This window comes from Balaenoptera acutorostrata, chromosome 6 (genome assembly GCF_949987535.1).
Source record: "Balaenoptera acutorostrata chromosome 6, mBalAcu1.1, whole genome shotgun sequence".
Classification (NCBI taxonomy): Eukaryota; Metazoa; Chordata; class Mammalia; order Artiodactyla; family Balaenopteridae; genus Balaenoptera; species Balaenoptera acutorostrata.
This window is the reverse complement of record NC_080069.1, coordinates 103,335,598-103,355,200: the sequence shown is the minus strand read 5'-3', so window position 1 is coordinate 103,355,200 and position 19,603 is coordinate 103,335,598. Positions and strand designations below refer to the sequence as shown.

The 19,603-nt window shown below is 43.2% G+C and overlaps 1 protein-coding gene across 1 annotated transcript; it reads left to right on the top strand.

The window, feature by feature from the left end:
• Positions 1 to 931: 931 nt before the first annotated feature.
• On the top strand, positions 932 to 16,617 carry PTGR1 (prostaglandin reductase 1). Its single transcript, XM_007178303.1, has 7 exons — positions 932 to 1,037; positions 2,419 to 2,464; positions 4,279 to 4,446; positions 8,047 to 8,176; positions 10,670 to 10,818; positions 12,834 to 12,906; positions 16,528 to 16,617. The coding sequence occupies exons 1-7, from the start codon at positions 932 to 934 to the stop codon at positions 16,615 to 16,617; spliced, it is 762 nt and encodes a 253-aa protein (XP_007178365.1).
• The last annotated feature ends 2,986 nt before the right edge of the window (positions 16,618 to 19,603 follow it).

Genomic DNA, 19,603 nt, shown 5'->3' with positions numbered 1-19,603 from the left:
TTCATTTAACGGACGGGTATGGGCGCGGCGAGGAGGTGGGATCCGGGGGCGAGTGCTCCTGGACCGGACATCCCACCTGGCCCCCTTTCTCTAGCGGGTGGGGCTCGTCCTGATCCTCGCCTGCCTCCGCAGTCGCGCCCTTTCCACGGGTGCTTCTTGACTTATGGCGAGTCCAGAATTCTCAGCGGCTGCCTTTTTTGGGAAAAAAAGACAAGTAGGAACAGTAAGGTTTCGGATCGAACCACCTCGATCGCTCCAAGCAAAATGTCCTGAGAGCTCAGGGCCGCTTGAATCATCTTCTCTTGGCCTTGTCTGCAGGCAAGTTTAAACCCAAACAGACCCTGATTTCCCCGTTGGTGCCGAAGAAGACTCGCGCCTGAAAATGGGGCTGAGCGCAGCGCCACCCGGCGGTTGTCAGGTGTTCCTGAGACTGCTTGCCTTAGAACGCAGCGCTCTGTCCCTTTGAAAGATGTGCATGGACGTCGGTTCTTTGTGTTTGATGCTTTTTCATAGAATTCGCTTCATATGAGGAGAAAAATGGAATATTTGCACTCCAGGTAGTTGTTCAGTGCCCTAGCGAAACCTTAGCAGTGGCTAGGAAGAATTTGTGTGGGTTAACATTGTTCCTTGCCTTGGAGATTTCTAAGGTAGCCTCAGTTTCCTCTTCTGTACAACTGTGCACTGGCAATGATAATAATACCTATCTTATAGGGAAATTATGAGGGTAAAATGAGATGATAAGTATGACGTGCTTAACACACCAATAGAAACAGTGAATACTAAATAAATGTGATTGATGTTAAATGATAATGGCAAAGTTGATGACGGGTAGACCCTGCTGTCTGGCCTCAGCACAACACTTAGGGAACCATAAGAATCCAGTCACTTCATGGCATTGACTACATATTTACTGTGTTCTAGGAGCTTCAGGATGGTTCATGCTAAGAGCTGGACCCTGAAGAAGCACTTTGTAGGCCACCCTACAAATAGTGACTTTGAATTGGAGACAGTCGAACTCCCACCCTTAAAAAATGGAGGTAAGTCATACTCATTAGATTTAAGTTGCAAGAGACTATATCAGTTTGCCTTTGCTGGATAACAAACTACCTCCACATTTAGTGACTTCAAACAACAATCATTTATTAGTTCACAATTCTGTGGGTTGGCAGTTTGGGCTGGGTTAAGTTGGTGGGCCTTCTGTAGGTCTCATCTGGGCTAAATGGTTAACTTAGGATGGTCGTCACTCACATGTCACGTAAGCCGGCTTTCTGCTCAGGTGCACGCCTCAGTTCTCCTCTATGTGGCCTTTCTAGCTGGCTGGCTTGAGCTCTCTGTTTTCACTGTGATTTCATAAATCTAGAGCAGCAGGAATTGGCAAGATCCAATATGCAAGCACTTTTCAAGCCTCTACTTATATCATGTTTGCTAATATGATGTTCATCAAAGCAAGCCCAGATTCAAGGTGTGGCAGTAGACTTCTTGATGGGAGGACGGCAAAGAAGCCCGCACACAGGGATGGGTGGTATCTGTGGCCCTTTTGCAAACGGCCGCAGAGACCTTTTCAAGGCTGTGTGTGTGAAGCCTCAGTGTCATGTTAGAAGATCCCTCTACTTTCCTTGGTAATTGAAACGCATTCTTGGGTGCATTGTTCTTCCTGACTTTCACCAGCCCATGGGGAGGATTTCCTCTCTGTCCCAGTGAGCCCCACGATGACAGTAGGGTAAGAACTGCCTAGCAGCACTGTGAAGACCTCAGACTATCCCTGTGAGCAGACAATATCCCTGCAGAAATTGAAGGGAGAGAAATGGCGACACACCCCATCACGTGTTTGGAGATAAGCTTTGCAGAGCACGGGCTAAAGGGTGTCTCTAAGGGCTATTTTCAGGTAGGTAAGCTTTGAGAAAAGGGCATGCAATCAAGTAGCATGGCAAAGTTATAGATCCCATCTAGGTTGGGATAGCCAAAACTCAGAACCAAAATTCCAGAGGATGGGTGCATGAGGGTCACTCCAGCAAAATGCATGTATTTTTTAATACTAACTGAGGCTGGTAATAAAACCCTATGTGAGCCCTGTAACATAGTGGTTACAAATGTGGCCCTGGTCAAGATACTTAACCTAAGCTTAAATAAAATGGAAACAATAACTGTTGAGAACATCGTATGAAATAATCTATGTAAAGCATGGAGTGAGTGCTGAGTAAATAAAAATTTTAAATTTTATTTAAAAATTTTAAAAATAATTTTTACTTTTATTAACTGGACTGAGCCAAAGGTGAGAGCTCTTCTTGGCTCTTCAATAGAAAGCACAGATGAGAGGGCAACCCGGAAGCAGAGAGATTGTCTGTGTTTATTTAGAAGGCCAGAGATAAGGCATCAGGCCAGGGTTTCTAATTGCCTGTGGAATGCTTTATTTTGTAGAGGTCCTGCTGGAAGCTTTGTTCTTCACCGTGGACCCTTATATGAGGTATTATTTTCCTCCAGAAAATTCTTATGTTGTGCATTGGACACTACTTTGACGTGGTCAATCTTTTAAAATATCCAGCTGATTCAAAACGCTGTGACTTCCCCCTGTTTCTCCCAGTAGGATGTCAGTGATGGGATTCACGGATGCTCATCTTTTTCAGGCCAAAGTCTGAGCAGAGCAGTGAGGGATTACACTGGCCCCTTTACTTTACAGCCATCCCCTATCTTCATGTGCACAATTTTCCTCTCATTGTTCACCAGAATTCCTTCCCAAAAACGTAAAAGAAGAAAGAAGCCAAGCTCGAATTTCTCCATTTCACTACTGGCAAATAATTTGGGTAGAGAAAGATGCTAAGACTAAAATTAGGTTTTCTTGCCTTTCCTTTACCTATATTCTTTTAATTTAGGTAATCTGCAGTCGACTAAAACGTGTGTACTTAGTAAACAGTTCAGGGAGAGGAGAGAAAAAACGCTTTCACTGGCCACTGACTCAGTAACTTTTTGCCTAGGTAAACAATGCAGCCATCATTCTTTTAAATAATTTTTTTCATAGTTGATTGGTAGAGATTAAAATCTAAAGTGAAAAATATGTTTCCAAATGTTAACTAGCATCCCTTTTTGTGTGTCTAGTGTTTTGGGTAACAAGTACCCAGTGTACCTGGCTTATGTTTTTTTGTTTTGTTTTGTTTTTTTATTAATGTTTATTGGAGTCTAGTTGCTTTACAATGTTGTGTTAGTTTCTACTGCACAGCAAAACGAATCAGCCATACATATACATAGATCCTCTCCCTTTTGGGTTTCCCTCCCATTTAGGACACCACAGTGCATTAAGTACAGTTCCCTGTGCTATACAGTATGTTCCCATCAGTTGTCTATTTTATACATAGTATCAATAGTATGTATGTGTCAATCCCAATATCCTAATTCCTCCCACCCCACCCCTTTCCCCCTTGGTATCCATACATTTGTTCTCTACATCTGTGTCTCTATTTCTGCTTTGCAAATAAAGTCATCTATACCATTTTTCTAGATTCCACATATATGCATTAATATATGATATTTGTTTTTCTCTTTCTGACTTACTTCACTCTGTATGACACTATCTAGGTCCATCCACATCTCTACAAATGACCCAGTTTCATTCCTTTTTATGGTTGAGTAATATTCCATTGTATATATGTACCACATCTTCTTTATCCATTCCTCTCTTTTTTTTTTTTTTTTTTAAACATCTTTATTGAAGTATAATTGCCTTACAATAGTGTGTTAGCTTCTGCTTTATACCATTCCTCTCTTGATGGACATTTAGGTTGCTTCCAACAGTGGGGGTGGAAAGCAGGTTGCATTGGGTTATCAAGTGAATGGGAAGTGAAGAAACTTGGCTGTTAAAAGAAGAAGAGAGAGAGAGACGAGGTAGAGATAGGATGAGATTGTAAGAAAGGGACAGTAAGAGAGGAGAATGTTGAGGATTCAAAAGAGAGGAAGGGCTAAGAAATGGAGGGTAGCCTCTGAAGAAGAGAAGAGGCTGGTGTCCAGGTCACCTTGAGCCAGAGGATGAACACCTCTTGCTTAGAGAGAGAAGAGTGAGTGATGACAGGGACAGATGCTGGACCAGTTGAGAATTCCTCTCTGAGGGCCCATATTTTTTCTTGAGGAGGAGAGACCAATGGCTAAGAGCTCAGATGGAGAGATGTGGTAGGGTATTAAATCATGGAACATGAAACTCAGTACCCCTTTGTGGCCACTAACCATGCAGCATCGGACTCACTGGAAAGGAAAGGGGTTTCCCGTGTTTGAATGTGCTGTCTCTTTCAGGGTTGTGGAAAGTAAAAACGTAGCCTTCCCAATAGGAACTACTGTAGTGGCTCCTTCTGGCGGGACAGCGCACTCCATTTCTGATGGGAAAAACCTGGAAAAGCTGCTTGCAGAGTGGCCGAACACGTTACCACTGTCTTTGGCTCTGGGAACGGTTGGCATGCCCAGGTGAGTTTCATGGGTTCATTTCACTCGTTTGAATACCTGACATCCTGGTTTTCCAAAATGGTTGGTCCAGAACTTGATCAACGAGAAGAGACTCGAGACGTTCTAGGCTCAGGGGCTGATTAGAAAGGATGATGGGACTAAGAAGGGAAGAAGACGGGCTAGAGTTAGCCTTGGGACTGAAGGAGAGAGAGGGGAACTCAGGTACAAAGAGAAAGTGACAGTGAGGAGCAGCGTGGGAGGGAGGGGGCGCATTGTCCCTCTCAAGCCTCTGGTAAATGGCGTGACACAAAGGAACCAGCTCCTTCTGTCCCTGGAAAGGTCTTGGCTTCACCCCTCACTCATGTCTGCCTCCATTTCAGAGTTTAAAAAGGGAAAAAGAGTTCAGTGTACCTTGGCCTTTCTGTACTGTCTCTGATACCTCACCTCCTTTCCACATCTGAGTTTCCGGAGGTGTCAGGGGATCTGATGTTTAAATAGCTGAGATGAATCACAGTATAGTTGTACAGTCAGTGTGGTGCAGATTTAAAACACTCAAGTGTCTCTTGGCCTTATCCCTCAGGAAGACTCCTGGTCAGTTCATCCTGTGTCTGCCCTCCAGGGCCCAGCTGCACTTTGCACCTCAAGTTTCCTCTCAGGTCCTGGAGAAGCAAGGTCAACTGAATTCCCTTTGAAGTCCCCCAAATTTTCCTAGCCTGGAAAGTTTCTCTAAGTAATTTCTCTAAGTTGTGTGATCCTTTTCTTTCTTCATTCCTTCTTCGCACCCTTCCTCCTCCTTTCTTTTCACCCTTTGAAGGACTTCTAAAGAATGAAACGGAAATATATATATCCCCAAATGATCAGCCTCCAGCAAAACCAGTCCCATACCCCCCAAGTTCATATAACACACAGAATTTGAGCTCCTCAGAACTGCCACAGCCAAGAGACAACATTGTGAAATTAGCGGATGCTTAAGGCACTAAACAGAATGACAGCCCTTTCCGGTCTTTCCTGCCTGCCCGTACCCTCTACTAGTGACAGCTCTTCCTCTCCCACCTTGTTATCCCACCCATCCTTCTCTAAATGGTGAGCTGGGGGTAGGAGCACGGGGGTGAAGGCAGACATGAGGAAACCAAGGAGCCAGTCTCCCATGACTTAGTTGGAGAGAAAGTAATTGGTAAAATATTAGGAGATTTGAATTCTAAAAACAGAGGATAATGTATTCATTTGTGGGTATATTTCTCATTCACCCATTTCAAGCCCCTAAGGAGTACGCTTTTACTCCAGATAACCAACTTCATACCAGTGGTTCTCAAAGACTGAGGGCGAGGGGTTATATATGCCATGTTTCTAGCCTCCATGAGCAACACACCACCAATTCTTTGAGAATTCCTGCCATTATGCGCCCTTACCAGTGGGATGGGTCAACCCTTCCAGAATGCTGGAACTTCTGCTATAAACTATAAAAGAAGTTGAACTTTGAAACCTAGGGTCTTTCAGCTGTCCAGGCTCCAAAGATTTAACATCCTCCCAAAGTATTGCATTATTTCCTTCAATAGGATCTCTGTCTTCTTGTTAAGCTGGAAGAGTTCAAGTGTTTTGCTCTCCAACCTGTTGATTCTATCCAGTCCCCCTTCGTCCAAAGCATACCTTTCATTTTCCCTCTAGGATTTCTTTATTGCTGGCTTCTTCATCCTATCTCCATTTTACTTTTAAAAGGAGGTGATGTTTGGGAAAGACCTTGTATATCTTAGGTCAGTATGTCTAACTGAAAGCTGATTTTGCAGACATCTAGACGGGAGATTGGGGGAGGGGGTGTACGGGTTGTCATGGGTGGAATGACCCAATCTGAAAATGTACCTTCTGCTTCTCTTTGGGAGTTAGGCTAACTTGCCTAGCATACTCTGATATCAGCATTCATTAAAGCGGTGGTTCTCAGTTGCTAGCATTCATAAGAATCACCTAGAGTCCTATTAAAATTCATATATCCACATCCCAGTATTTTTGAATCAGTGGGTTTGAGGCAGGGTCTGGGAATCTAAATTTTTAATAAAGCTCCAGGTGATTCTGAGACAAGTGGTGTTCCATCCATCTTTTGAAAACAGTGGGTTAAGGGAATATTAGATATGGGATCCTCAGAAAAAGTGCTGTTTGCCTTTCACTGCTTTCCCTTCAATACCCAACTCTAACAAGCCCTCAAATGTAGTCAAGGCTAAATAAGCTTAAGTCACGCCAACATTTAGTTTGTTTTACACAGAAATGACTTTATATGAATTGTCTGAAATTTTGCCAGTGGCTTAACAATCACCGTAATGGGTATAGATTTCATGGGCTCAGACTCAGGGGTGCAAAAATAGAACTTAAAATTTTTCTACTTCTGTACTTCATTTCTGTCTCAAGCTGGTGTAGTAAAATAAAACCTCCATTAAACCAGTGATTTCTCTTATGATTTCAGGTTTAAAACTCATAATTTCCTTTGTCTTCTCCATAGGGTTGATGCAAAGCTCCCAGGGCTAACACAAACCCAGCAGAGGGGGGACAACAACTTTTTGCTCTTTTTTTTTTTTTTAAAGGAAATTTTAATGTCATTAACATATATAGAAGGTCATTTTTTTTTAAAGTATTTGTTTATTTATTTATTTATGGTTGTGTTGGGTCTTCGTTTCTGTGCGAGGGCTTTCTCTAGTTGCGGCAAGCGGGGGCCACTCTTCATCGCGGTGCATGGGCCTCTCACTATCGCGGCCTCTCTTGTTGCGGAGCACAGGCTCCAGATGCGCAGGCTCAGTAATTGTGGCTCACGGGCCCAGCTGCTCCGCGGCATGTGGGATCCTCCCAGACCAGGGCTCGAACCCGTGTCCCCCGCATTGGCAGGCAGATTCTCAACCACTGCGCCACCAGGGAAGCCCAACTTCTTGCTCTTGATCTTAGTTTTGTGTTGGTCCCCGCCTCTCAAAGTGTAACTTTTCTCATTGAGTCCTCAGCCACATCCCCTTCCAAGCTGGAAATCCACTGAAGTGTGGTGGTTTCTTGACCTAATCCCCATCGGTGCTATGTGAGCTGCATCTTTGCAGGCCCACTAGTCGTTTCCCTGCAAGCTAACTTTGGCATCTCACTAGGGATGAGATGGGGAGATTGCAGCTGTTCTTTCATACCACTCTGGAGCCATGGGAAGTTCAAGGTGTTTCTTCCTGACCCTCTCAGGCCTAGACACCATATACCGTTATATCTGTTTATGACACCATGATGACATGGAGGCTTTCCCCATGAAGCTCGCCATCTCCCTAGAACTTACATAGGAATGAGGCATAAGCTCTCTGTTCTTGGATCCCTAAAGTTTAAGGGGGATCTATTTTCCTTCACCCCTGAAACTTGGCCTAGGGGTGGACAGGATGCTTCCCCCCTTCCAGCCACCTCTCTGTTCCCTCCCTAGTTCCCATCATCTTTTTTCCTCTCCTGGAGGTAAAGAAGGAGGAGGTGGACCATTAGTGGCTGGTAATATCCATTTCCTATATTTTCTGTCTTTTACCTGGACCCATGGCACTGAGCTGCTGAGAAGGTATATATAAATGAGATACAGGGGAAAGAAGCAAATTTATCCCCATAGCCTTACTTTTCTTCCCTTAGCCTAAAAGCCTGCTCTGGCCGGCTCGACATCTGTGGTGTGCAGGGTGGAGAAACAGTGCTGGTTAACGTGGCCGCAGGAGCAGTGGGCTCCGTTGTGGGGCAGATCGCTAAGCTCAAGGTGTCTTCCTCCGTAACAAACATTTACTCAGGACCCACAGTGTGCCCTGGGAATGCGAGGTGAACACAGCAGACCTTTTGTCGTCTCAGGGAATGTGGTCTACTAGTCTATTTCATTGAGAAGCTGGAGATTGGGAATGACTGAGAAACGGGGGGAATGGGGGAAATGGTGCAGCAAAGATGACCTGAACATTGTAATTTGATACCACTGCAGGTCTCAAGTCAGGAATGGCCTCTGCTAGAGTAGTGAATTTGTAAGCAGTAACTATTTTCATAGTTTTTACTGAACATTTCTTGTTACAACTTAATCTCCTTTCTTCATGATTGCCCCCAACAATTAAAAGAGGGACTTGAGATCAGCCAACCAAGAGTCATCACACACACGGCCCCATTGCAAAAGGCTACTGCAGTCAGCCCAGAGCAGTGGGGCCCCAGCTTGGGAACTAACTCATGGGAGGCATGCAGGGCATGGAAACATTGCCTCTGATCTGGACAGGTGTCTGTGCTCAAGAGATCTGATTTGATGGTAGGGGTACAAGACATCAGGCAGCTCACACATGCTCAGGACGTATCACATAGTGGAAATGTTCCAAGGTGATCTGGTTTGGCTTATCCTTTGCCAGAGGCTGGATGTTGGATTCAGGATCTAGTTTCTAGGGAAACAGGGAGAATACAGATGAGTACAGGACTACAACCAACAGCCCAGGGTTTGGGCTGGTCTCCAGTGCTAATGGGAGCTTGGAATACAAATAAAGAGATGAGGCTGTCAGACAGGTTGCAAATTCTGCAGTTAAGGAATTACATTAGTTTTCTAATGTTAAACCGTAATAGCATTCTGAAATAATCGTTATTTACCAATGGTGTATTGTGAATTTATACTTTTGGATTTGATTTAATAACATTTTTTTTAATAACATTTTATATAGAATTTTTGCATCTATATTCATAGGTGAGTTTGGTTTATAGTTTTTTGTTTGGAACTTATCAGTGTTTAGCTTTGGGTTATGCTAGACTTACAAAATGAATTAGTAATACTTCCAAATTTTAAATGTTTTATTAAAACTTTAAGGGATTTTTATTTAAAAAATTTGATAGGACGTATTTTTTAATTAGGGAAGAGCCGTCTCTCTCTCTCTTATCTTTTTTTTTTTCTGGCTGTGCCATGCAGCATGTGGGATCTTAGTTCCCCAACCAGGGATCAAACCCGTGCCCCCGGCCATGGAAGCGCAGAGCCTTAACCACTGGACCACCAGGGAAGTCCTGATAGGACTCAGTCTTAAACCTATTCTTTTAGAAACTTCGTTAGAGACTGCCATGCTAAGAAGTTTGTGCTTAATCCTTAGAGGAATGACATGATTAATTCTGCATTTTAGAGAAATCTTTTTGACCCTGATGGGACGTCAGAGGCAGCTTTTAAGGATATTTGTTGAAAAAGAATAAACACCTGGTGATTGGATGTGGTTAACAGGAGAAAGGAAAGCATCTCCTTTGACCCACATGTTTCAGGTTTGGATAACTGCGTGGTATCACCCACTACAATAAAGAATAGAGGAGGAACAACAGGTAAGAAGCAAGGAAAAACAAGATTCCATTTTAGACATATTGATTATGAGGCCCCTTAGGCTCTCCAAGTGAAGATTGTTATAGGTCATTGGAAATACTGATTTGGAACTCAGGAGAGAGGCATGGCTGGAGTTAATAAACAAGGGAATCATCTGCATGAAGGTGGCAGTGAGGTCATAAGAGTAAATGAGATCATCTTATGAGAGTATAAGGTTAGAAGGCAAAAGGACCAAGGATAAGAGATTTTGCAAAATCATTTTTTCTTGAATCATGAAGGAATGGAAAAAGTATATGGCAGTTGTTTGTACAGATACATGTACGAACCCAAAGGCCTTTCCCCAATTGAAAGTGAACAGAGGCTGATATTCTGGTCTTCACGATACATTCAGAATAGAAGAGAGCTTCCTGAAGATCTACACTCTATGTACCAATATAATCTCTAGTCTCAACCTGAAAGTGCTTCTCAGAATGCACTCCAGTTCCTCTATGATTAGGCAGCATCTAGTCCAATGCTTTGGGCCAAATCACAGAACACAGGGCAGTTACCAGGAGGGCTGTCTTTGATATGAGAGTCCCAGGGCAGAGCCAAAATTATAGTCTAAAGAGTCACTGCACCAAGAGATAGCATGCAAGTCATTGCAAGGGAGAAGAAACCCCAACATAAAGAAACAGGAGAGTCAAGCCAGCAGGTTGAAATGAGCTGCAAACCACCTAAACATAGGAGGGATCGGTGGGGTGGTCAGAGGCAAGCTGAAGTTATGGTTGGGTTGTATCATAGGTTAGTTTAGGGACGAATTTCACCTAGGGGGTCTGTTGGCCCATTATATATGTGGCTCAGCACCTAGGAGGGTGTTTTGGAGGAACCTGGCCATTCTAGACTAGGAGGATAGACTTGGCCCATGCTTGTGGTTTATAAATGGTTTCCATTTTTCTCCCCATTTAGGGCTGCAAAGTTGTTGGAGCAGCAGGGTCTGACAAAAGGGTTACCTGCCTTGAAAAGTATGGATTTGATGTTGCCTTTAACTACAAAACAGTAAAGTCTTTGGAAGAAACTTTGCAAAAAGCCTCTCCTGAGGCTGTGATTTTGATAATGTGAGTACAAACTGGACTTAATACCTGATTTACTAGCAAAGCAACAAAGCACTATATGAGGGAATCTACTTCTAGAGTTTCCATCTAAAAATATATGAGGAAAGCACATATGCCTTTTTTAAAAAACAGCTTTATTGAAATATAATTTACCTGTTTAAAGCATAGAACTCTAATTTTTAGTGTATTCACAGAATTGTACAACCCTTGCCACAATTTTAGAACATTTTCATCACCCTGAAAAGAAATGCTTGTATTCATTAGCAGTCACTCCCCTTTGTCCCCCCAAAAGTGATATTTTGTGACTGGCTTCTTACATTTAGCATGTTTTCAAGGTTTTATTATCTGTCATTTTGATTGTGGCTATCCTAGTGAGTTTGAAGTGATATTTTGTTGTGGTTTTGATTTGCATTTCTCCAATGGCTAATGATGTTGAGCATCTTTTCATGTGCTTATTGGCCATTTGTATGTCTTCTTTGGAGAAATGTTTGCTCAAATCCTTCGACCATTTTCAGTTGGGTTATTTGTTGAGTTGTCAGAGTTCTTTATATATTCTGGACCCAAGTCCCTTATCAGATACAGTCAATTCTCAGTATTCCTGGTTGTTATGTTCTATAAAGTCACCGCAAACACTGAACCATTGCTCCTACTGGAAGTGTGCACACACATGCACATATCTTACATAGATTACAATCTTAAGTCCTTCCTGTAGCTTCTCTTTTCTTTATTTCAAAAGAGAAAAATTTTGTTTAAAAGTGTTAAGTAACTTGTCTGAGGCTGCCCCAGGACTAATCCTCCCACAGTTGGGATTCATACTCCATTCAGCTGGCCCCAAAGCTGGAGCTTCTTGAACCACTCTACACTGCCCCCTACTGTCTTCATCCTCTGGTAATCTCTGGAATGAGAGCTGAAAAAAGAAGGCAGACCCTTGGCCTTTTTTGACCTTAGCTGGGAACTTTGTGTCTCTTTTGCCACTAGCCACTCTGTGTATGTCTGCAAATGACCAGGGAAAGCTCTATGAGTATTGATTTGGGGGTTATAAATAAATTTTAGCAAGTCGTCCAATTCTCAAATACAGAATATACTTATAATGAGGATCATTAGTAATAATATCTCCTGTATAGGGTTTGCAAATATTTTCTCTTATTCTGTGAGTTGCTTTCACTTTCCTTTTCTTTTCTTCCACTTTCTTGATGGTGTCCTTTGAAACACAGAAGTTTTAAATTTTTCATGAAGTCCAATTTATTTTTTCTTTTGTTGCTTAGGCTTTTGGTGTCACGTCTAAGAAGGCGTTGCCTTATCCAAGGTCACAAAGGTTTACTCCTATGGTTTTTTCCTAAGAGTTTTATCGTTTTAGCTCTTACATTTAGGTCTATGACACGTTTTAAGTTAATTTTTGTGTATCGTGTAAGGAAGGAGTCCTATTTCATTCTTTTCCATGTGGATGTCAGTTGTTCTGCACCATTTGTTAAAAAGACTGTTTTTTCCCCTGTTGAATTGTTTTGGCACTCTTGTCAAAAATCAATTGACTATAAATGTAAGGGCTTATTTTGAACTCTCAGTTTAGTACTATTGATCTATATTTCCGTTCTCACACTGTCTTGATTGATATAGCTTCGTAGTAAGTTTTGAGATCAGAAAATGTGAGTCCTCCAACTTTGTTCTTGATATGGCTTCTGAGTTATTTTTCCATAGTTTTAGATAAGGCAATGAGATTATTGAACTGATCAGAAAACCCCAAATTATAATGAAGTAAAATTTATAAGTTATACAAGGTATATTTCTACAGTCAAATGAAAATGCCTAGTTTCTAATGTCTTTTTCCAACTGCAATTTTCTGCCCTGCGGTGCTAATTTAATCAGTGTTATTGCTGCTAAAACAAGTATTGTGAAATGATCATTGTGAGTTAATGATTTTCCTGAATCTTCTAGGGTTTAGATTATTTAAAGGTTTTGGTTTTTTTGTTTCCCTGTCTGTTTAGGTGGGTGTAGAGTTTTCCAACGTTGTTATCCCCCAGATTAAGAAATTTGGAAGAATTGCTATACGTGGACCCATCTCTACATATAACAGAACCGGCCCCCTTCCCCCAGGTAATGAGCTCACGCACATGATCACAGGTGTAGAAAGACGGGACAAGGAGAAGATTCACAGATATGGTATAGGCCAGTGACTATCAAAGTATTTAAAAGATTTCCTAATATTCTTGATGAAATAGTATTTATTAAACTAAAAATATATAATTGTGTATATTTGTGCTAAATCAGCTTATACTGGATTTTGACATAGAGAAATAACAGGAGCTGAAAATATGGAAGAAACAGAGTTATTAAAAGTTTTGGTTTTTTACCTACTGTTTTCTGCAAAGTTGTAAAAAGCCATGATTTGATTTAGAAATAGAACACGTTGTCCTGGCTGGTAAAAACTTAGGGTTCTTCAGGATATTCGGGATGTGCTGGAGGTTTGGGGGTGGGTAGACGGTGGCTTAATGTGGGTGAAGGGAAAACAGGCTGCCATTTCCTTCAGCCAGTAGTGGGCAGAGTTTCCTGCAGCAGCACCAAACTGACAACTTCCACTACAAGGGAAAGGAGCATGCATTTTCTCTCCATCCCTAGAATGTCCTTGTTTTGCTTCTCCTGTGCCCTGCCATGCCCTCCATCCCCCGCTTCTCCACTCTCTTATGCTGAGACCTTCCCCTCCCACCTCCATGCTCAAATAAGTCCAAAAGCAGTATCAACTAGAGAACTATATTCACTAAATCTCAATTTTCTAAGAGATGTCGTATAGGCCTCTTATTTTACAGATGGGGAGATGGATGGCCAAAAGGACCAGAGACTCTTTTAATCCTATTAGCGACAGACTCAGAATAAAAGCAGATCTTCTGAACTCCTCATACAGAGTCCTTTCTGCTACAAATGATTCTGTGCTGTTGGTGAGATTACAGATTTACCTGTGGTCTAAAAATTTTAAAAAAGGAGAAAGAAGAACAAAAAGGAATCTTCCAGATTACCATCAGGATCCAGGCAACCACAATAAATGATGGGCTTCACTCGTGGGAATGAAACCTTATAACCCTGCTAGTTAACAACACCTCGGCTGCACTGAGACAGGTGGGTGGGAGTGGAAGAGGCTGAGGAAGGACCACTTGTAGATTCCCTGCTGGGTTGTGAAAAATCAAAGATGCTACTTTCTCCAAGAAGGACACTCCAGGTGCACCTGGCAATCTTATTAGGGACTTTTTCCCCCCATATTTTTCTAATTGATGCTAAGCTAGAGTCCTGGGAAATCTTCCTGCCAATTGAGCAGAGGTCCAGGATGCATTTTCCTGACCACAGCCAAATATTTTGGATACAGTAACTTGATCTAGGCTTTTAAGCAATTAGTCTTTGCAAGTTCAGCGGCTCAGGTCTCAGGTCTTTGAGACCTGTCTGGCCTTGTGGACAAGCTGGCCTTGTCCATTCTATTTTAATCAAGTGAGATTCTGCTCTGCCTCTGATCTCCAGAAATTCTAACATATTTCACTGTTAGGAGAGCTTGGAGACAAGTAATTGTTTCCCCCAGCTTTCATGCCACATTTGTTTTCTACCCACAATAAAGAAACCACATCCCCATCAGCGTGGACAATCCCAGAAACAGCATTTCATCCTCTTCCAAGATGAGAAAATGAGGACTCCACTTCTTAACCCAAGAGAAATATGGCTGGGGTGAGTCTTCCGGAGAAGCACTCTTTCTGCAAGACTAATCTAGCGTTTGGATGTGTCCCTCTCGTGTCTCACTCATCTTGCATCAGTTTCTTTTGGTTCAGGACAAAGCCCTACTTTTCTTTCTTTATCTCTTTTTTTTTTTTTTTTTTTGGTTGCTTTGGGTCTTCATTGCTGCAGGCGGGCTTTCTCTAGTTGTGGCAAGCGGGGGCTACTCTTCTTTGCGGTGCGTGGGCTTCTCATTGCAGTGGCTTCTCTTGTTACGGAGCATGGGCTCTAGGCGCGCAGGCTTCAGTAGTTGCAGTGTGCGGGCTCAGTAGTTGTGGCTTGCTGGCTCTAGAGTGCAGGCTCAGTAGTTGTGGCGCACAGGCTTAGTTGCTCCGCAGCATGTGGGATCTTACTGGACCAGGGATTGAACCAGTGTCCCCTGCACTGGCAGGTGGGTTCTTAACCACTGTGCCACCGGGAAGTCCCAAAGCCCTACTTTTCTGACTGCTGACATTACTTTCTTCAAAGTAGCAAGTGGGAACTTTAGGCCTGAGTAATGCCAGTTATGAAGGATGCTGAAGCTAGATTCTGCCAGTCATCTGGGCTCTTCTGGCCCTGATATTCCCTGGGCATTTTCACCTGACTTCCTGGGACTTGTAAGACTATGCTCAGGTGTCATTCCCTCAGTTTCTGGTCACTTAGGATCCTTGGGAAAATAAACCAGGCAACCAATACGACCTTGTCTCTCACGCACGGAAGAGTACTATCTTTTTTACAGGCTGCAGGGTAGCCCCATGCTTTTTCTACGCTGGTGGTTCTCAAAGTGTGGGCCCCAGACCAACAGCATCACCGTCTCCTGGGGACTCGTTAGAAATACAATCCTTGGGGCCCACTCCATCTCCACAGTCAGAAGTTGGGTGAGGGGCCCAGCAATCGCTTTTCACAGGCTCTCCACATTATTCTGACACTTATGAAAGCGTGAGACCCACTGTTTCAGGCTAACTCTTGGTATCTTGAAATGGCGAGGGCAGGGGCAGGTGTGGGATTTGCTGAGCCCCTTGATCTATTCTCTTATTGGCTTGTAGGCCAGGGGTGGACACTAGTTATTTTGCATCCGCTTTGAGAACAGAACAGAAATTGATAGATTTACGCCATAAAATGACTGTATTAAGCCATAAAGAAGAACATGCTAAGTATTGTGAATATCAGGGTATTCACCCTTGAGTAGCACAGAAGCATTTCACGTGTTATCTTCAGGACCTCTTTCTGTTCCCTAGAACTGTTTGGGAAGTTTTTGGTGGACCTTGCTTCTGGCAGGTGAGGGATGAACAGTTCCTGGCTGCCTGGCCTGTACAAGGACTCCGTGTGTGTGTCGGTTTCCCATGGCTGCTCTAACTCTTACCACAAACTTAGTGGCTTAAAACAGCACGAATGTATTGTCTTACAGTTCTAGAGGTCAGAAGTCTAAAATGGGTCGGCAGGGCTGCATTCCTTCTGAAGGCTCAAGAAGAGACTCATTTCCTTGCCTTTTCCAGTTCTAGAGGCCGCCTGCGTTCCTTGACTCATACTCCCTTTCTCCATCTTCAAAGCCAGCAGCACTGCATCTCCAAATCTCCCTCTCTCTCGCTCTGATCTCTGCTTCCATCATCACATATTTTTTCCCGACTCCAATTTTTCTGCATCCGTCTTTCCCTTACAAGGACCCTCCTGTGGGCCTACCTGTATAATACAGAATAATCTCCCCATCTGAAGGTTCTTAACTTAGTCATATCTGCAAAGTCCCTTTTGCCACGTAAGGTAACATAGTCACAGGCTCTGGGAATCAGGATGTGGACGTCTTTGGGGGCCATTATTCTGCCTACCACAGAGTGCATGTTGACTTGTGGGCAGTCCCGTGGGTCAGAAAGAGTGGAGGAGACAGAAGGGAGAGCACTGGCAGAACTCTGACACGCCTTGTACCGCTTGCGTTTTCACCACGGCCACCTGCCTGGACCCTGGTGCCCAAATGTGCCCTCCTCTTCACAGGCCCACCCGGAGGCCATCATCTTTAAGGAGCTTCACTTCGAAGGCTTCCCCGTCTACCGCTGGCAAGGAGAAGTCTGCCAGAGGCTCTGAAAGCCTTGCTGACAGGGGTCTCAGAGGTGACAGGCTCCAGGGCCACTCCTCCACCAGATCCCCTTCCCTTTGGATGCTGCAGATTTCATTTCCACTGGGAATATGGGTTCATCTCACTGCTCCCCCTTTTATAACAAAATACCTGGAAGTCTTGTCTGCACTCACCGTCTGCAGTCCCTCTTTCCATTCTTTCTTAAACCCGCCTATCGGGTTTTGCACTGTTGCCCTTCCACCGACACAGCTTTTGTCAAGGTCGCCGATGCCCCTCACACCGTGAACGCCAGTCGTCGGCTCGTAGCATCATTTGGCTGTGGGGAGTGTTTGACAGAGGGCATCACTCCCTCCCTCCTTCCTTTGGCTTCCCTTGGCTCTTGGTTTTCCTCACTGATTGGTCCTCCTCAGACTCCTCTGCTAGCTTCTTTTCTTCTCTCCAAATTAACAACAGTGTCCCCATGCATGGTCCCTGGGCCTCTTTTCTCCTCTGTCCACTCTCTCTCAGCCCTTCGTTATCTCATCCACGCTCTTGCTTTTAAATATCATCAGTATGCTGACAGCTCCCAACTGTCTGTCTCCAGCCCAGATCTCTCCCCTGAGCTCTAGACTGTTCAACAGCCGTGCTTGGATGTGCAATACACTTCTCCATCTCTGTCTTAAAGTGTTAAAAACCAAAAATGTCTTGATCTTTCCTGCCAAACTTGCTCTATATATAGACCGCACCGTCTCAGTTATGACAACCTTTTTAGTTGCTCAATTCAAAAACGTTGAAATTATCTTTGATTCCTTTCTTTCTCTCATATCTGTGTCTAATCTGTCGGGAAATTCTGGTGGCCCAACCTCGGAGATACATTCAGAATCTGCCCTGTTTCCCCTCCTCCACCGCCACCATCCTGGTCTCGGCCACTGTCTCGTCTGGCCCGGATGTGTGGTGGCCTCTAATCTGCTCTCCCACTTTTTCACCCCTGCAGACAATTCCCACCACAGCAGCCAGAGCGATCTGTTAAAGCATAAATCACACCAAGTCATCTTATGCTCAAAACCCTGCAAAGCTCCCCATTTCACTTAGAATAAACCCTGCAAGGCTGGACACTATCTGGCCTCCGTTACCTCTCTAATTTCATTTCTTACTGTCTCTCCCCACACCCCTCCACTTCTCTGTAATTGCTTACTTAATTCTCACCCTCTCCTTCAAGTTTTTGCTGAAAACTGCCTTGTGAATGAGGAAGCTTTGAACACTATTTGACTTTGACCCTATTTTATATTGCAATCCCCCTTCACTGGTTGATCCTCTTTATCTTACTTTGATCCATAGCAATTATCACCTTTTAACATAATATACACTATAATTCACTTATTTATTATACTTATTGTCTGTCTCCCTCCCATGAGAATGTAACCTCCACGAAGGCAGCAATATTCACGCATTTTGTTTTCTGATGTGTCCACACCACCCAGAATAGTCTGAATAGGCACTAGATGAACATTGTTGAGAAGAATGAGTGTTAGAGGGGCGTATATTTTGCCATGGCTCTTCGAGGTCCTAGAGTGGAGTCGTCTTATAGCCATGCCTTATAGATCCAGAGGAAGAATCCAATCGCTTTGTCCTGAGCTGTGATCATTTTCCCACCTTACGCCATGTGGAGTTTTAGTCAACAGAAATCTGAATAACCAAGGTGGCATTATTTTCGTTTCCCAGGAGAAAAGTGGTACCATACTTCCTAACTCCTGGCTTCCTGATCATTTCCAAATTCAAAGACATAGACTGCTCCCCTGGCATCCCCTGGAGCTTGGCGTTCTTCCCAGTCTAACACTCTCCGACTGCTGGGCTGGGCTCTTTCCAGGGAGCTGAGAAGAGTGGGATGCTTTTAGAGTTCCCAGTATGTAGCCTCTTTGTCCCTGTTGGTGAAATCAAACATGATCACAGCTGACAGCAGACACCACTGTGCTGGTGTCCCAAATGCTTTCTTCCTACAAAGTGAACCTAATTATAATTTTGTTCTAAGTAACTAGTGAATTGGTTTAATTTCTCTCTCATCTACTTATTTCTTTCTCATCCCTCCCCCTTTTTTTAATACTTTTTATTTTAGAATAGTTTTAGAGTTACAGAAAAATTCCTGAGAGTACAGAGAGTTCTGTATTCTATTATATCCTAATTTCCCATATTATTAACATTTTATATTAGTATTCAAGCTCTACTTTTAACCTCTAAACTTTTGATTATAGCTTTTGACCCTTTCCAGGTTGTTGGCCTCTTCAAGAACAGGAATGAGCTGGGGCTTTCTATTGATAGTTAAGTATTCAAATCCCAGCTTCCCTACATACTAGTTGAGTGACCTCAAGCAAATAAATAGTCCCTCCATAAATCCATAAAGGATGCTAAACCATCACTGGATACATTAGCGAAAAACAGTATAAGGTAACTTAGATCTCCACATAAGACCTCTTTAAAATAATGTGAGAATGTGAATTAGTTCTATTTAGTAGACTGTGCCTTGTAGAAAAAAGAGAAATGAAAATCCTTCTTCACTAAATGAACTCTTCCCTCCCACACTCCTAAATGAATGTTAAACACGTATTGAACAAATCTTGGCTTGAAGGGAAGACATATTATTAGACTGCCATCGTATTTACATTTCCTGAACAGGTTCTGCCTCTTCAGGGGTCAAATAGAGGTAATGATGCTACAGCATTGGGCTACTGGAAAGATGAACACAGATGATACCCTGCAAGGATATCCCCTGCTCCATCTGCGTCCACCTCTTCTGAGATCATTACATTATTAAATTTTTCTGTTCAGTTTACTTAGAAATTAGTTAATTGCTTCCTTGTGACATTTCTCATATTGTTATACTGTGATCTGACGCCTATTATTAAACTCTTATGTGTACTGTAATCTGTTACATACACTGTGTATGTGGGTCATGCCCCCCAAATGACTATAAGTTCAAAGAGGATAGGGTCTCCACTTCCTAGTTACAAGTTTCCCATG